An 18089-nucleotide genomic window follows, 5' to 3' on the forward strand; every position below is an offset into this window, starting at 1 on the left:
ATTGGGGAATGGACCCGGAAGTGGGCGTAACTTCCTTCGGTGGCCTGGATGAAACGACAAGGCCAGTCAGTCAGCTGCTATCAGTTTGACAGTGGGTAGCTGCATAGACGGTCAAAAGAAGGGTAGTTAGACGTCAACAAGAATCTCAGTAAATATTTTTTCTCGTAGAAAATGGCAAAATGGTCTATCGCAGAATAAATTTCAGAGCAACTTGTAACAAATACTTGAATTTGTAGTCTTGTATGTAAGTATGTTCACGTTTCTCTGCTAGCTCGCTAACTAGCTACGTCAATTCAGCTAACGTTTGCTAACTAGTTAGCGTCGTAGTAGGTCGCACCGTACCTATTTTTTTTCTTGTCAATTGGGGTGTACATTTTGTGCAAAATAGCTAGTTAGTGCACAGTCTTGGTTTGTCACCTCAGTGATATCAATACATTTTTGTCAGCTATGGTGGTTTGCATTAGTTCTTTAGCTTCATAACTAGCTAGCTAGGTAGTTATGTTTGACAGCTAGCTAGTCTGGCTAGTTAGCTAAGTTTACTAGGGGGATCAGGCAGGGTGGCTTGACAGGGATTGTGTTTAGGTTAATCTTCATCAACAGTAATTGTTAGCTTGCAGTAACGTTTGTTAGTATGTATTGTTTCACATTCGTTGAACGTTTTCTTTGCTGACATCAGTCCTTCACACACCCCTTCAAGGGCAACATGATTTTCAAGATTGACATGCTGACGTCACATAGTTATTATCAATCATAATATGAAGTTAATCTAACCTTTCAGCTATTCAATTTTTTAAAATGATGACTCCAGTAACTCAGACATGTTCAGAGTCCTCAAGATGGCCTCTTTAAATCAATGACAATGTCTGGATGCCCCTGGGAGCTGTGAAGATGAAGATACTGTTTGTATGTTGTGGTGTATGTGTACCTGAACACCTCCAAAGGCGTCAATATATACCGCAATCTTTGGCCATACTGACTAAGAAAGACGTATTATTTCTTAGTATGTATAGGGCCTTGTGTAAAGACCTCTGTAATAGCGCCAAACTAATATAACTAATCATTCTATCCATGTACTCTGCTTCCTCTTTCACAGTTTCACATAGGAAGGTTGGGGGTCTATGAGGAGGGATGCCTGTCGAAAGTGGAAGCAGTGCAGCCTCTCGCCAGGCCAAGCAGAAGCGCAAGTCCCACAGTCTGTCCATCCGCCGGACCAACAGCACCGAGCAGGAGCGCTCAGGTTTACAGAGGGAGATGTTGGAGGGACAGGTGAGGACTGGGCTGGGGGGAGCCTGAGAACAATACACAGAGTAGTCGAGTTTTCATTTGCTTTTGTCCGGCTGAATGTTGTCAACATGACTAGAGAGATTTTCCTATCTGATTTTCCTATCCAAAATGGTATAGAATAGAATGAGGCAATCCACATGTCTGTGGTAGTTGTGTTCTTATTTTGGGTGCACTAATGGCACTGTGGTTTGCACCAATAGGTTCACTAGTCTAAAGTAGGCCTAATCCCTTTACACTGTGGTCCATCAGTTTAGAGAGCATGAAATGCTGTTGTGCTGTTTAACCATCAGAATCAGTGTGTTCTCTTCTGTCCCTGACCAAGTGATGCACATGGACTCAAGCTAATCTATTTAAACATCACTTAGTTGAGTCAATTATATGATATAAAGTGTATGGATGCAGTTAGAAGAACAGAACATATTCAGTTAAATGATACATTTTTAGTTATGGATTAGACTACATGAGATGAAACAGCCTAAATATACTTTCCCTTAACAGAAAATATAAATTAGCCTAAAATGTGATTTAGTAGACAGTTGTTGTAATCCAAGTAGTAAGTTAATGTAGATATTGTTGTGGAATTGTTTATTCAATTATCTTAGTTCTATGTTAGCTATTATAAACTGGGTGGCTTGAGCCGGGTATGACAAAACATTTATTTTTACTGCTCTAATTTTGTTGGTAACCAGTTTATAATAGCAATAAGGCACCTCGGGGGTTGTGGTATATGACCAATATACCAAAGCTAAGGGCTGTATCCAGGCACTCCGTGTTGCGTCGTGATTAAGACCACACCCCCTAGGCCTTATTGCTTCATTGTCTTCAGGCTTTCTACACTGCAACACTGAACAAACAGATTAAGATAAATTCTATGTCTGATCATTAAGGGGATGCCCAGATAATTAAGGGGAACAACTGTAAAATGCCTCTAGCCTTTTTCAGTATGCCTTTTTCATAGTAGAGTATGTTTTCAGCTATTATTGTGGTAGCATATAGCATTACTTCAGAGGAATAATTAATCTTTCTCTTAAATTATTCGGGACATGGGGCAAACCACTTAATCCAACTTTTTTGTTTTTTCTCTGGCTACTTTGATTAGTCTAAATCTGCTGATAATCTGCGTCACTATTTGAAACCTGAGGTAAGTTAGGTGTTTAGAAACACTGCAGCTGTGCCAGAATGTAGAGTACCTTCTCAATAGCATACTAAATAGTTTAGGTGTAATGTTTTAGTGTTCTCTCTCCCTAGGTTCGTTCACACACTATGCATTTCCTTTCCCCTTGCCAAAACGCTCAGTTCTATTAAAGGGATTTTGGCAATGAGGCTCTTTATCTACTTCCTCAGAGTCCGATGAACTCGTGCATACCATTTTTATGTCTCTGCGTGCAGTGTGCGCTAGCGTTAGCGAAATGACTGGAAGTCTATGGGTATCTACGCTAATGCAAGTTAGCATTGGCTTGTAAAACTAACTCTAACTTCTTTCATACTGGACACAGAGACATAAAAATGGTGTCCGCAAGTTCATCTGTCTCCGGGGAAAAATCCCGAAGTATCCCTTTAAATCTACAGCAAGCTTCATCCCTTTAAATCTACAGCAAGCTTCATTCAACATGCTCTGTGCTCCTATCCAGAAAATATGTTTTCAGTATTGCAAATCTCTCCATGCTATACAAGTTCCATCAAATTCCCCCCTGAGCAATAGCCTACTCTTTAAACTAGACTACCCCAGCCTGTTTTGCTGTTTATTTGAGCATTGTGGCGTATTGGTACTTGTCCTTTCTCCAGCTGCATCAGGGCTTGTTACTGTTAGCCTGCGAATGCAAAGAGCACTCTAAAATCCTTTTAAAAAAGCTGGGCCTGTATGTGTTAGGCCCTGGACAGACTGTGCTCTTGTCACACTAGGCTCTTCAGTTCACATCAGTGCTCTCGTAGAATGAAAATGTGTGCGTTAAAAGGAATGTAACAGAGAATCAAGACCATTTGTTGTGGTTCTGACATCCTTCCGCAACACATAATATATTGTCCTTGTGTAGTGGTACAACATTGATATTTAGTTGTCTGTGTTAGTGTCCCTATCTTCACCCTTGAGTGTTTGGTTGCAGTGTTGCTTCTATATATTTTTTTGCAGTGGTGGCAAGGGTAGTAGTGGTGAGGGGAGGGTGGTGCATTGCTACTAGTGCAATGACACGCTATCTGTTCCCATAGACTTCCAGTCATTGAGCCAATGACTATCCATTTAAAAGCGTGTCTCGGTATAAATAAATATATACATGTATATATATTTTAAAAAGTACATATTTTTTGCAGCGGTGGCAATAATTTAGCTGCGGTCAGCCGCCGCTGCTAAATGAATATAGGGGAAACACTGGGTTACAGTCCCCTTAGCACTAGTAAATGATAATTTTTTCAGCATTGTCTTGCAGGAAGATTATGCTTAATAGTTTGCTATTATATCACTAGGGCCCACACATGTTGGGTTTGAAGTATTGGTCTCATTATAAACCAAAGGGTGAATTATTCAGTTCTCTTTCCTATTTCACAAAAAATATTAAAATTATCAATTTCTCCCCCATTTATGCTTCTGCAGGATTCCAAACTGCCATTGTCTTTGAGGAGCAATCTTTTGGACCTGTTTGGCCAGATCGAGAGGGAGTTTGAAAACCTCTACATTGAAAACATTGAGTGTAAGTATAGCACACGGATTGGTGGATAACATTTCTATTGGTTTTTATGCATGGTCATCATTGGAGTGGATGTCACTTAGTAGGATTTCACTCTGTGTACACCACTAACCATATGTGAAAATGTGTTGATTGATATGTTTGATAATCTCATTGCTGTCAGAATCACTCATTATGATTTCTATTATTTTGCAGTGCGTAGAGAGATTGAAACCCTGAACGATCGTTTGACAGCTGAAGGACAAACCATCGATGGGGGAGACTTGACAAAGGGGGCACTTAAAACAAAAGGTTTGAGACAGTAGAATTTCCTTTGACATGTTAGATAGTTTAGCATTATTTATGTTCAACACATGTTAATACCGCTGTGAAGGGCCTTAATGCCAAATAAAGAAAATTACATAGGGATCCACAATATTTTGATTAGAGACTTCACTGACTTCTTATTCTGTTCTCATAATGTGCTCTCTCTTTACTCGCAGCAAGTCATAGCACAAGTCAACTTTCACAAAAACTGAAGACCACTTATAAGGCATCTACAAGCAAGGTAAAATGTCTTATCTTTATCTCTGGCTTGCATGACGATTCAAAGAAAAGGGCTAATATTGTTGAGTACCTACAACTAGTGCTGAGCGATTTAACTGAAATGTCGGTTATTTTTTCGGTTTTAAAACAACTAATTGACTCAAGTGGGTTAAACTATTTGAATTTGATTTCTTTCAGGTTTTTTCTGTGAGCTCAATGCGCACATTGTGCAGTTTCTCTAGAGATCTGATCAAGCCCAAACTGTGTGATGAAGTAGGGAGTTGTAGTTTGCAACAGGCCAATATTCTACATAGTTTAGCTCAGAAAACGTGGTAATTAACTACAATGACCATAATCCATTGTGCACCTACTTGTCTGGTCTGTGTTTCTTTTACGCCTGCTACGTTAGGTTAGTGTGGGTAGACATGGAGAGAGAAGAGACAGAATAATGTGTGATCAAGAGGGATAGAGGCAGTTGCTTCGTGAGGTATCTCTAAATACATGATTTCAGTGATTCTTAGTTGGTACTCAGCAGTTATAAAACTATGCCTTATTTACTTTGAAGAACTACTAAAATAGTGATTTTGTCAGACAGCATAGGCAGCAGCTCTATAGAGATGATTACTTGGAAGGAAATAATAGTCATCAAATGTAATATACACAACAATTGAGACATTTTATTAAAGATAAGTAATGTAAATAAATGATGGTTAATAAGTGATGAACAGTAATTGGCAGTCACTACCATCATGATACCTGTATTAATAGTTTTATTCTGTTACAACATTCAACCCACATAATACATAAGTGCATTTCATGTTTAAAAAACATAATCGAAATCAAAAACCGTGATTCTTTAAAAAAATAATCGATCCATAAGCCAAACACTAATTGCTCAGCACTACTTACAATCTAGTTGTTCGCTATTACAATAATTGTTTCGGCAAAGGGGTGACTTAGAGGGGAGAAAGGCCACTGTTCTATTGAAACACAATCTTATATGAAAATTGTATTTATTTTTGAGGAAATGGATCTAAGGATATATTCATTTAAAATACAATCGCTTTAAGGTTTGTGCTGTATGTGAAGTTTTCATTGAACAAGAGATATGAAAGTGGTCATATTGTCAATTTATTTATATTTTTTACCTGTGCCATAGCGCTCACATTCTTTCCATGGCAAAGTAGGTGATGGACCTCTTCCCACCTTCACTGTGGGGAACATTGTGGAGTTGTGGGGTGGCGACTCATGGGTAAAAGGTTATTAATTTCCCCCGTGTCCCCCCACCACTATGCATGAGCAGCCCATCCATGGGGCTGATGCACCATCTCCAACACACTTGGTGATTGAAATGTATGACTTGTTGTTTTATAGACTAATTTCAGTGAGACACATTAAAGACACTAATTGATATATTTCACTAACCAAAGCTTTCTAAGCAATTAAAGCTACACATTTAGTTTTTTTGTTTGTTTCTTCATTCACTAAAATGGATTTGCATTGGATTTCCAAGCTGTCAAGCACTTAGGCCGAAAGGCTGACAAGATCTCTGTGAAATGCCTTCATCTTCAATGTCTTAAAGGGATACTCTGAGATTCTCGCATTTTTACGTCTCTGCGTGCAGTATGAAGTAAGTTGAGGTAGTTTCATGAGACAATGCTAACTAGCGTTAGTGCAATGACTGGAAGTCTACAGGTACAGTAGCATACGCTAGCGTACCTGTAGACTTCCTGTACAATTTCCAGAATCTCGCAGTATCCCTTTAATGACTAATGGTTTTAGATGAAAGAGCATTTGTGGGCCTTGTTTTGTTTCACAGTCAGTGCAATGACTGATTTATATTGTGCTCTTTCTATCATTTATGTTTTAGTCATTTAGTAGAAAAAAAACTACCACAGTTACTGCGATTAGACTCTTATTTGAAGTAGCCGCTATCATGGCAACAGTGTGATGGACTGTCAGGAACAGCTTGGTTTTACCTCGTTGAGCATAAGCCCATTGGTTTTCAGCTGTAGCCAGAGTCACACAATCTCATTACTGGAAAGAACTAGCCTATTCCTCTGTAGCTCAGTTGGTAGAGCATTGTGCTTGCAACGCCAGGATAGTGGGTTTGATTCCCTGGACCACCAGTACATAAAATGTATACACACATAACTGTAAGTCGCTTTGGATAAAAGTGTCTTCTAAATGGCATATTCTTATTATTCACACACATTACTAAGGTAGGCTGATCACTTACTCTTTTCAATGTATGCTTTTATACAGTACATTCATTGCATTCAATGTTAAAAAATGTATGATCTATATGTCATTTTCAGAAATGGCACTTGGATGGCTTCAAGCAAACTCTAATCTTTTCTTGAAATGTTGATGATTACTGATGTAAAACGAGCACCAATTTGATATGCTCATTGCAGACCATCAACTGTCTGAATAGGCTATACTCCATAAACGGGGTCAGGGTGCCATAGATACTTGGCCAGTTTCTACCAGCTGATTTAGCGATGCTTTGCGGTATCTAACACACTTCCTGTTGCCTAATGGTTAAATATAGCATGTTACGCCAGTGTTACATCTAAACAGATTCTGTAATCCTTAACAGCTCTGAGTATAAACTGCACTGCTATCTTTCCTATGGCCACCATTCACTACTGACTGTTAATAGTGCTTCATTTAGTTTATGCACACCTTAAAATGCATGTGACTTATCCTGTTTCATAGGAACTGTGTATTAAATCAGACCTGGGAACATTTTGAATGTCTATATGTATGTTAGTCCTGAAGTTAATTTTTTCTCAAATGATTTCATAGTAATTTATTTTGTAGTGCACTGTCGCATGTATATCGCATCAAAGCCTCAGGCAGCGTCCCAAATGGCTCTGGTCAAATGTAGTGCATTATATAGGAAATAGGGTGCCGTCTGAGACACCCTCAGCTACTGTATCTGCAGAGGTTTTATCTGTGCAGCCCAGAGAGACCCAGAGCTGCTGCTGTTATGTGTGGATAGACTGCTGTGCTTTTGGCTTGCTCTGTGCTTACAAACAACCAACCAACCACTGAAAACTAACTGCAACTCAACACATCAAAGTTGTGAATAACATTTTGGTCTTCCATCGTGTTATTATGCTGTTACTAGGCCTATATGTTTACGAAAGTTCACATAATGTTGAATTTCCACTTTAATTTCCATAGTTTTCTCAAGGATGATTTTGTGTTTTTTGTATGTGGTTGCAATATTCAGGTTTTCCAGAAATACTGGTTGGAGGATTCTGGATTTCTTGGTTATTCCCTCCTGAATCTGGGAATCTTTCAACTGGGATTTCTGGAAAACCTGGGAATTTTAGGAAAGTTACTTGAGTTTTGCAGCCCTGTTTTTGTATGTTTAATTATTTTGGTGAGATAACTGACCTGTTACTTTATCCCCTCATGCTTTTACAGTGGGAACTTATTTAGTGATTTGTTTCAAACACCTGCCACTCCCAGAAGTCCAACTTGTTTTATTTCCATTTTAGATGTAAACATGGATACTGACTGATGATAATCATTTCACTATTGTTATTTGAAGGGTTTTGTTTTATTTAACCTAATATTGCTTCATATATTATTCATCCCCTCTTCATTCTTTCACAGCTTTGCATTTAAAATCAGTTTTGATTAATGACGCATATTGATTGTGTCCCCAACATGATACTGAGGTGATGTGAGTAAATAAATAATGATGATTGTGTCCCAAATGGCACCCTATTTGCTGATATAGTGCACTATTTTTGACCAGAGCCCTAAAGAAGTGCACTATATAGGGAATATGGTGCCATTTTGGACATGGACTAAAACAACCTAAGCTTCTTAGCCATCGCAGAGGTATCATGCTGACTGACTGGAGCCCTAATGACCCTATGACCCCCACCCACCCAGTGCTGCTGTCCCTCCCTGCTTTCATTATGCTTCCTCCTCTTCATTCACCTGTGTGTTAACACCATCTCCTGTCTGCTTCCCTTCAGATAGTCTCCAGTTTTAAAGCCACCACGTCCAGAGCCGTGTGCCAGCTGGTCAAGGAGTATGTAGGCCACAGGGATGGCATATGGGACCTGAGTGTCACCAGGACACAGCCCGTGGTGCTGGGCACAGCGTCGGCAGGTAGATTGCTACAGTACATCCCAATGCCATCGTGGTAGGGTTGCAAAATTACAGTATATTTCCTCAAATTCCCTGGTTTTAAAGAAATCCTGGTTGGAAGATTCCTGGAATCAGGAGAAAATAAGTAGGAAATCTATAAACCTCCCACCAGGACTTCGGGAAAACCTGGGATTTCTAGGAAGTTTCCAGAATTTTGCATGCCTAGCTAGCTACAGTTCATCCCAATGTCTTGACTACTAGCCTTATCGTCCTCCTGGCCCAAGACTAACAATCATCTTAGTGAGTCACAGTAATGTTTAGCCTGATAGCGCTTTAAAATGCACTGCAGAGTTTGGTTTAATATTCAATCAATTTAACAGGTGCGTGTTTGGGTTGTGATCATGCAATCATAAGGTCTAGCAATTATTGCTTTCAGATCGGAGAGCATATTGTGCTTTTAATACACTAAAAGGGGGCAAATGTAATTTGTCAATGATTACAGTATGAAGGCAGTGCGAACTGAAGGACTCATGATTTGCATCCCAAATGGCATGCTATTCCCTATTTAGTGCAATACTTTTGACCAAGGCCCATAGTGCTACTGGTCAAAAGTAGTGCTTTATATTGGAAATAGGGTGCCATTTGAGAATCACAAATGATTACAGTATGAAGCTAGCATGGCCTAAATGACGCCTACTATTCTAAGCCACTGTGTGTGTACACCACGTGTCTGTCCACAGATCACAGTGCCATGCTATGGAGCATCGAGACCGGAAAGTGCCTCCTGAAGTATGTGGGTCATGCAGGATCAGGTAAAATGCTTTCTTTATTTGATCCATGCAATGTGTAGTCATGAAGAAAGCGACTGGTCTAAATTATTCGTATAGGGCATCCCAAATGGCACCCTATTCCCTATATAGTGCACTACTTTTGACCAGAGCACTATGGTGCCCTGGTCAAAAGTAGTGTACTGTGTAGGGAATAGGGTGCAATTTGGAATGGGCCCAAAGTTTTATTGTGGAGGCTATTCATCAATATCTATATGAACAAATACCTCCTATATTTGTTTCTTTCCAGTTAACTCTATCAAGTTCCATCCCACGGAACAAATGGCTCTTACAGGTAAGGAGCTTTTGCTCAATGTCCACAATTGTCAGAAAAACACATTTTAGTCCAATGTATGTTCAGATGTCTATTGTTTGGAAGTGTTTTTGAGGCCTCTTTCTGCTCTGTCCACAGCATCTGGTGACCAGACAGCCCATATCTGGAGATACATGGTGCAGTTGCCCACCCCACAGCCTGTAGCTGACATCAGTGTAAGCTTCTCAAAACCATATCTCTTCTATCCCACTGCATCTACAAATGTCTAGTTCTAAATGCTGATCTCTGTGTGTCTGTGGTATGTGCGTCTGTATCTGCGTCTGTCTCCGATTCCACAGCAGACGCCCTGTGACGACGACATAGACTTCTCAGATAAGGATGAGGCTGACGGGGACGGTGACGGCCCTAACGAGTGTCCCTCCATCCGCATGGCTTCCACTACCCTCAGGAGCCACCAGGGGGTTGTCATCGCTGCAGACTGGCTGGTGGGGGGCAAGCAGGTGGTCACCGCCTCCTGGGACCGGGCTGCCAACCTGTACGACGTGGAGACATCTGAGCTCGTCCACTCTCTCACTGGTACGAGCCAGCCGTTCTCTTAGGGCCGGTTTCTGGGACACAGATTAAGCCTAGTTCTGGATTAAAAAGCAAGCGCAATGGAGAATCTCTATTGAAAATGCTCTTTAGTCCAGGAATAGGCTTAACCTATCAATGGGAAACCACCCCTTAATGTGTGCTCTGCCGTATATCTCTACCTCACCTCTGTGTGTGTGTGTGTGTGTGTGTGCGTGCTTGCATGCGTGCGTGTCCAGGCCACGACCAGGAGCTGACCCATTGCTGTACCCACCCCACCCAGCGTCTGGTGGTCACCTCGTCCAGAGACACCACCTTCCGTCTGTGGGACTTCAGAGACCCCTCCATCCACTCTGTCAACGTGTTCCAGGGACACACCGAGTGAGTCGCACACACACACACCACCTTCTGCCTGTGGGTCCTCAGAGACCCCTCATCCACTCGTTCAGTCTGTCAGTAGCACCCCTACAAAATTAATGCAGAAAGCATCTCGCCACACGTATGAATGACATTAATTAGACATTAATTCGTAGTCATTATCAATGTGTCTGTTTAGATTACAGGGGCTAGATTTGGTCTGCCAAGAGTAGCGGATGAGGGCACAGCTAATCAGCCATTAGTATCCATAACAAATGATACCGTGATACATGAGTCAGTCAAGTGAATGAAGTAGCTGGTGACCTTCAGGCCTCAAATATTCCCACCAAGACAGCATCTGTGTGTTTGTAGTAAATATCTAGGTATTCCTCTCATACTGCAAATTGACTTTATCTAGGGTTGCAAAACTACCGGAATCTTCTGTAATTTGGGTAATTAACAGGTAATCGATGGCAATCTATGTTAACTTTGGTAATTTATACTTGAAAAACTTTTTTTAAATCACATAGTATTCATTTTTGATATGTGTCCATATTTACCATGAGTTTCTAGTAGATGGACCATATGGTTCAAGAGGAAATAGCCTAATTAATGAAAAAAGCATCTAATCAACAATGGCATTATTTTCATTTAACTCTGCAACTCTTCCAACTATTGACTTTTCTTCACAACTTCCACCGTTTTAGCGCCAAAACATTTACAACAAAGACATATTGACATAATAAAATAAATACAAGTGTAAAAAAAAAAATTTGCATGCTGAAACCCTTATATTAAACACCAATGGTTTTCACTAAATTGATGGTTTATATTTAGGATAATGTTTTACAGCTTTGTCATTCTATATATATATATTTTTAATCTTATTTAATTATTTCATATATGTACATGTGATAAGGCCACACAGAGGGTCAGAGATAATTATAGACACCTGTGATAATCTGAATTACCGAAAAGGGCCACTAGATGTTTTGTGATCCTTGAAAGCTACCAACATTCTGGTAGTTTATTGGTAAACTTAGAACATTTCCAGTAATATACCCTCCCTTTGCAACCCTAGCTTACTGAAATACTAAGTGTAAAAATCCTGAGTCCCTAGGATATTAGTTGTCAGGGTTCCCTCACTAGGACAACATCAGTGTGTGGTTGATTCAATCAACTTCAATCTCGTTAATTTCATAAAGCCCTTTTAACGTCAACAGTTCTCACTAAGTGCTTTCCAGTAATCTGGCCTAGACCCCAAAGAGCAAGCAAAGCAAGTGAATTACTATTTTGAAGAAGTCCCATGTAGTCCCGTGTGGCTCAGTTGGTAGAGCATGGCACTTTCAATGCCAGGGTTGTGGGTTCAATTCTCATGGGGGGCCAGTACAAAAATGTATGAATGAACTACTGTAAGTTGCTCTGGATAAGACCGTCTACTAAAATGTAAATGTAATAACTCTCTTCCACCATGTCATGCGTCTCCAGCACGGTGACGTCAGCAGTGTTCACTGTGGGGGACAACGTGGTGTCTGGGAGTGACGACCGCACCGTCAAGGTCTGGGACCTCAAGAACATGAGGTCACCCATAGCAACCATCCGCACAGACTCTGCAGTCAATAGGTGAGAGAGAGGAGTTTCAAATTGAGATAGTAGGCAAGTATTAGTTTGTACCTGTCAAGACTGGTATTTAAGAATGAAAGTTATATTTCAGGATGAGCATGTAGGTGAGCCAAAGAATCAAAATATGTTACTGGGAATTATGTTTTTAGAAGGTTCAATAAAAATGTGTGTTTTGAAGCCTAACCTTTTACTGTACTTTGAACTACTTACTTCTTACAGGATAAGCGTGTCGGTGAATCAAAGAATCATTGCTCTTCCTCACGACAATCGACAAGTTCGGCTGTTTGACATGTCAGGAGTGCGGCTGGCTCGACTCCCACACAGCAACAGACAGGTAACCAGCACCAACACACAGAGGCAGCAAATACATAAAATTTTTCATCTAGTATATTTCTAGTATAATCTGCATCTGTAGTGGATGTAGTGATCTATACAGTAGGCTGGATATTTATATAGTAGCATATAATAAGTCAGGGTCATATTCATTAGTTTACACTGTAGCAAAATGTTTGCACCGTAAGCAAACATTTTGACACAAAAAACAAGCATCTTTTTTATTGGACAAATTCAGGTAGGTCCCTCAATGTTTCGACTAGTTTACTTCCTAGTGAATAAGACCCTGAGGGGTATACTACAAAGTAGGATCAAGTAGTTAGCCAGCTAACTTGCATAAATATCCTGTTTTTTTAAAAGGTTTTTTTATACACTTGAAATGTGCTTTGTCTAATTGACTCAACAACCCAAAACATACACTGAGTGTACAAAACATTAGGAACACCTGCTCTTTCCATGACGTAGACTGACCAGGTGAATCCAGGTGAAAGCTATGATCCGTTATTGATGTCACTTGTTAAATCCACTTCAATCAGTGTAGATTTGTATTTATTATGGACCCCCATTAGCTACTGCCAAGGTACTCTTCCTGGGGTCCAGCAAAATGAAGGCACTTATACATTTTAAAAGCATTACAATACATTCATAACAGATTTCACAACATATTAAGTGTGTGCCCTCAGGCCTCTACTCTACTACTACATATCTATAACACAAAATCCATGTGTATATGTGTGTATGTTATTGTGTGTTTGTATGCATGTGTCTATGTGTGTGGTGCTTCACAGTCCCCGCTGTTCCATAAGGTATATTTTTATCTGTTTTTAAAAAATCTAATTTTACTGCTGGCATGAGTTGCTTGATGTGGAATAGTTCCATGTAGTCGTGGCTCTATGTAGTACTGTGCGCCTCCCATAGTCTGTTCTGGACTTGGGGATTGTGAAGAGACCTCTGGTGGCATGTCTTGTGGGGTATGCATGGGTGTCCGAGCTGTGTGCCAGTAGTTCAAACAGACAGCTTGGTGCATTCAACATGTCAATACCTCTCACAAATACAAGTAGTGATGAGGTCAATCTCTCCTCCATTTTGAGCCAGGAGAGATTGACATGCATATTATTAATGTTAGCTCTCTGTGTACATCCAAGGGCCAGCTGTGCTGCCCTGTTCTGAGCCAATTGCAATTTTCCTAAGTTCCTCTTTGTGGCACCTGACCACACGACTGAACAGTAGTCCAGGTGCAACAAAAACTAGGGCCTGTAGGACCTGCCTTGTTGATAGTGCTGTTAAGAATGCAGAGCAGCGCTTTATTATAGACAGACTTCTCCCCATCTTAGCTACTGTTGTATCAATATGTTTTGACCATGACAGTTTACAATCCAGGGTTACTCCTAGCAATTTAGTCTCCTCAACTTGCTCAATTTCCACATTATTCATTACAAGATTTAGTTGAGGTTTAGGGTTTAGTGAATGATTTGTCCCAAATACAATGCTTTTAGTTTTTGAAATATTTAGGAGTAACTTATTCCTTGCCACCCATTCTGAAACTAACTGCAGCTCTTTAAGTGTTGCTGTCATTTCAGTCGCTGTGGTAGCTGACGTGTATAGTGTTGAGTCATCCGCATACATATACACACTGGCTTTACGCAAAGCCAGTGGCATGTCGTTAGTAGAGATTGAAAAAAGTAAGGGGCCTAGACAGCTGCCCTGGGGAATTCCTGATTCTACCTGGATTTTGTTGTAGAGGCTTCCATTAAATAACACCCTCTGTGTTCTGTTAGACAGGTAACTCTTTATCCACAATATAGCAGGGGGTGTAAAGCCATAACACAAGTTTATGTGTGCCATTCGGATGGTGAATGGGCAAGACAAAATATTTAAGTGCCTTTGAATGGGGTATGGTAGTAGGTGCCAGGCGCACCGGTTTGTGTGTCAAGAACTGCAACGCTGCTGGGATTTTCACGCTCAACAGTTTCTCGAGTTTATCAAGAATGGTTCACCACCCAAAGGACGTCCAGCCAACTTGACACAACTGTGGGAAGCATTGGAGTCAATGTGGGCCAGCATCCCTGTGGAACGCTTTCGACACCTTGTAAAGTCTGTGCCCCGACAAATTGAGGCTGTTCTGAGGGCAAAAAAATAAAAAGTGGGTGCAACTCAATATTAGGGAGATGTTCCTAATGTTTTGTACACTCAGTGTATATATACGTTTAGCTTTCTTAATGAACTAGAAAATCAACAGTTATTTCTGGTTGTTTATCAAAGTTAACTGGCTAACTCTTTGATCCTGCTTTGTAGTATACCCCTCTGGTTCGTTAGTGTACTAATGTGACTGTTTCTTCACAGGGCCACCGGCGCATGGTGTGCTGCTCAGCCTGGTGTGAGGACAACTCCTCCTGTAACCTGTTCAGTTGTGGCTTCGACCGGCAGGCCATTGGATGGAACATCAACATCTCAGCTCTGCTGCAGGAGAAGTGAGCCCAGCCCAGACAGGTTAGTTTTCCCCCACATTCACTATCTTATGGTTTATTTGGTACGCCTAGTCTTAGACTCAATGGGGAATTTCCATAGAAGATGCTTTTATAGTTCAGGACTAGGCTTATTCTGTGTCCGGGAAACCGCCCCTCAGTGTTATTCGTAAGTATTAGTTTATATATAGATTTTTTACATTACTACTCTTTATTTTTCTATAAATATCTGAAAGGGGGATGTGCTTTACAAGCCCCTTAGGTAGTTTTTTTCCCCTCATCTGCACATGCACTTTTAATTTATCTTTTAATTTTATGGAACTGTAATTCGCTCTGGATAAGTGTGTCTGCTAAATGGCCAAAATGTAATCGTATTGTATTGTCTTTTTCTTGTGTGCAAATAAAAAAACATGTCCAGAGTCAGCCCTGAGCCATCCGCCTGGCCCATCTGCTCACTGAGCCCCATCTTAAGAGCTGATCAGTCAGACGCCCCCACTCTCGGGCAGGGAGGGGAGAAGATCGATCGAGGACCACTCTCTCTCTCTTTGTGTCAAGTCTTCATGTTCTTCTCACACTCCAAATGTGGTCACAGTCTGGTCTGCATGGTCTGAATATACATACTGTACTACATGTGTGTGTGGGGTTTTTTTCAAACTTGCCCATGTATGTACAAAAAATGTGAAGGACTACACTCAGCTTTGTTGTAGGGCTTGTTTTGATCAATTTAGTCATCACTTTCCTGCTGAAGATAAAGAGCACAGTGACATAAAGAAGGTACGGGGGGAGCGTAATGTTGTCACCCTAATCTTCAGTTCAGCACAGGTTGGGCCCACTTGATGGTGTAGACTCGATGATAATGAGCAGCATTTCATGGAGACTTGTGTTAGTATTGAAATGCCACACATCTGCTTTCGAACCCACCTTAATCGCTCAGATGTACAGCTAGCCAAGCTACTGCATATCTCTGTGCCATTTCGGCAGAGCCATACTTTGACAAGGTTTACAGGTCCATGCCCATTTATTGGTGATCAACTGAGCACTGAATAAGGAACATGCAGAGCTGCTACAGAACAGTTTTCATGTGGCTCTGTCATGCACCTTTTAAAACCAATAGATGTTTAAATTTTATTTTGTTGTTAAAAACTGTTTTAGCCTAAATACCATTGCAGCTTTTGTACAGACTTGACAGAATCCTACTCCGAGTCCTAGACAGTATGTTGTACCAGTGGAATAAGTTGTGTAAACACCCCATGTTTAGAGGTCAAGGTTGATCATCTTCACCAATTTAATAGGCACTTCATTCGTGTGTAATAATCATAAATGAGTCTTAGAAAGTAAGATGTTATGAAATTGCTGTTAGATATAGAGTTTACAAACAATAGTAACATGTGAAGTGTTTCTTAGAAGTAGTCAGTATTGAAAAGCTGTTACAGGGATATATAGGTCAGTCATTTGTTACCACGTGGTACTTCCTTGCGTAAGTAAGTGGGATCTCTAAGAGCATTCTAATGCAATAGCTGTAACATGCTTGGTGTGCTCCGTGATCATGGTGTTAATGTCTGCTGCCAAAACGACAAACTGCATAGAAAACTAAAAGAAGAAGAGATTGTTATGTGTTTGGGGTAACAGTGTGATCTCATAAAGTAGCTGTGTCTGTTTTTAGAGAAAGATAATCAATGGTGGGCTTGAAAACATTTTGAGTGTAATTGTCTGTGAGAGTCACTTGACAGGCAGCACAGTTGACTTAGTAACCAACAAATTATACAAAATGATGTATCTGTATCTCATGAGACAAGCCAGCTTTATTGCAGTAGTAAATGCTTCTGTAGAGACTTTTAGATATGCTTTGTGTTTTGCCAACTTGTAACAAAATATTGATAAATGATATTTATACAATAAGTCATGTTGAACATCTGCTATCCCGTTATGGAATCGTTATTGTGACAAAAACGTGGTTCCAGGTGTAGGCCCACGGTTCAAAGTGAGCGTAACTTTCTTTCCACAATAAATGTCACATCTGGAGCAAATTAAATGTAATCATCTCTATTCAAAGTGGCCCATTTGGCTTAATGGTGTATTCCTGCTGCAGATTTTATTATCCTTTTAACTTTGAGGTGCTCTTTTCATTTCCGCTAGTTCTTCGTCCTGTGCAGTTAAAATCAGTTGGATCTCTTAGGTTTCATTAAAGGATTGTTGCTTTAATCTAGAGGGGTTTGCATGTAGTTTTTCTCATGTATCGTTTACATCAGGGATGTCTTAGAGGGCTACTGCTAGCCTGGTCCCAGATCTGTTTGTGCTCTTTCCAACTCCATTGGTCATTGTCAAGGCAAACATGACACTACTGTAAGTGACAAGGAGTTGGCATTACATTTACCTCATTTAGCAGACGCTCTTATCCAGAGCGATTTACAGTTAGTGAGTGCATACATTATTCTTTAAATTATTTTTATTATTTATTTTCATACTGGCCCCCGGTGGGAATCGAACCCACAACCCTGGCATTGCAAACGCCATGCTCTACCAACTGAGCTACATCCCTGCCCTACCCTGGACGACGCTGGGCCAATTGTGCACCGCCCCATACAACAGAGCCTGGATTCGAACCGGGATCTCTTGTGGCACAACTAGCACTGCGATGCAGTGCCTTAGACCACTGCGCCACTCGGGAGACGATGATGGCATGATGGAACAAACAGACTGGCTACTGCAGATTTGGTTGTGCAGTTCTAATACCACATGATGTAGTACTAGAGGCACTGATTAAGTGACTATAGTAATCTGTTACATGGGTTAGTATAATAAGAGGTGTCTCTTGGACCGTAGCTGTCCAGGATTGTCATCATCCCTGATTTAAGTGAAACAAATATTTTGGAAATATCAAAGACGTATGGCCTGTGAATGTGAACTCTAGCCTGGTTCCAGATATGTTTGGGCACTTGCCAACGCCATTGCTCGTTTGGCATGACAATGAGTGAAAAGGAGTTGGCATGGTAGCACAAACAGACTGGCACTCAGACTACCTGACCTCCTGAGC

The 18089-nt window shown here is 40.6% G+C and overlaps 1 protein-coding gene across 2 annotated transcripts; it reads left to right on the top strand.

Annotated features, from left to right (window-relative positions):
- The first annotated feature begins 41 nt into the window (after positions 1-41).
- Positions 42-17257, top strand: LOC311146789 (WD repeat-containing protein 37). 2 transcript variants are annotated; one of them, XM_084183375.1, is made up of 15 exons: positions 42-244; positions 1094-1266; positions 3872-3968; positions 4161-4256; positions 4448-4512; positions 8492-8627; positions 9347-9418; positions 9684-9728; positions 9846-9922; positions 10046-10283; positions 10517-10658; positions 12123-12257; positions 12477-12591; positions 14934-15080; positions 15474-17257. In XM_084183375.1, the coding sequence occupies exons 2-14, from the start codon at positions 1129-1131 to the stop codon at positions 15063-15065; spliced, it is 1488 nt and encodes a 495-aa protein (XP_084039501.1). In that variant the 5' UTR covers positions 42-244; positions 1094-1128; the 3' UTR covers positions 15066-15080; positions 15474-17257. The 2 variants fall into 2 exon arrangements, with proteins under 2 accessions (XP_084039501.1, XP_084039502.1); XM_084183376.1 differs by having other exon boundaries at positions 83-244; positions 10049-10283.
- Positions 17258-18089: the final 832 nt, after the last annotated feature.

The sequence above is a fragment of the Coregonus lavaretus genome (genome assembly GCF_964263955.1).
Source record: "Coregonus lavaretus genome assembly, chromosome: 19".
Classification (NCBI taxonomy): domain Eukaryota; kingdom Metazoa; phylum Chordata; class Actinopteri; order Salmoniformes; family Salmonidae; genus Coregonus; species Coregonus lavaretus.

Coding starts and splice junctions, on each gene's coding strand:
- LOC311146789 (XM_084183375.1), top strand. CDS start 1,129: ATGCCTGTCGAAAGTGGAAGCAGTGCAGCCTCTCGCCAGGCCAAGCAG. Junction 3,969..4,160: donor CTACATTGAAAACATTGAGT/GTAAGTATAGCA, acceptor ATTATTTTGCAG/TGCGTAGAGAGATTGAAACC. Junction 4,513..8,491: donor ATAAGGCATCTACAAGCAAG/GTAAAATGTCTT, acceptor GCTTCCCTTCAG/ATAGTCTCCAGTTTTAAAGC.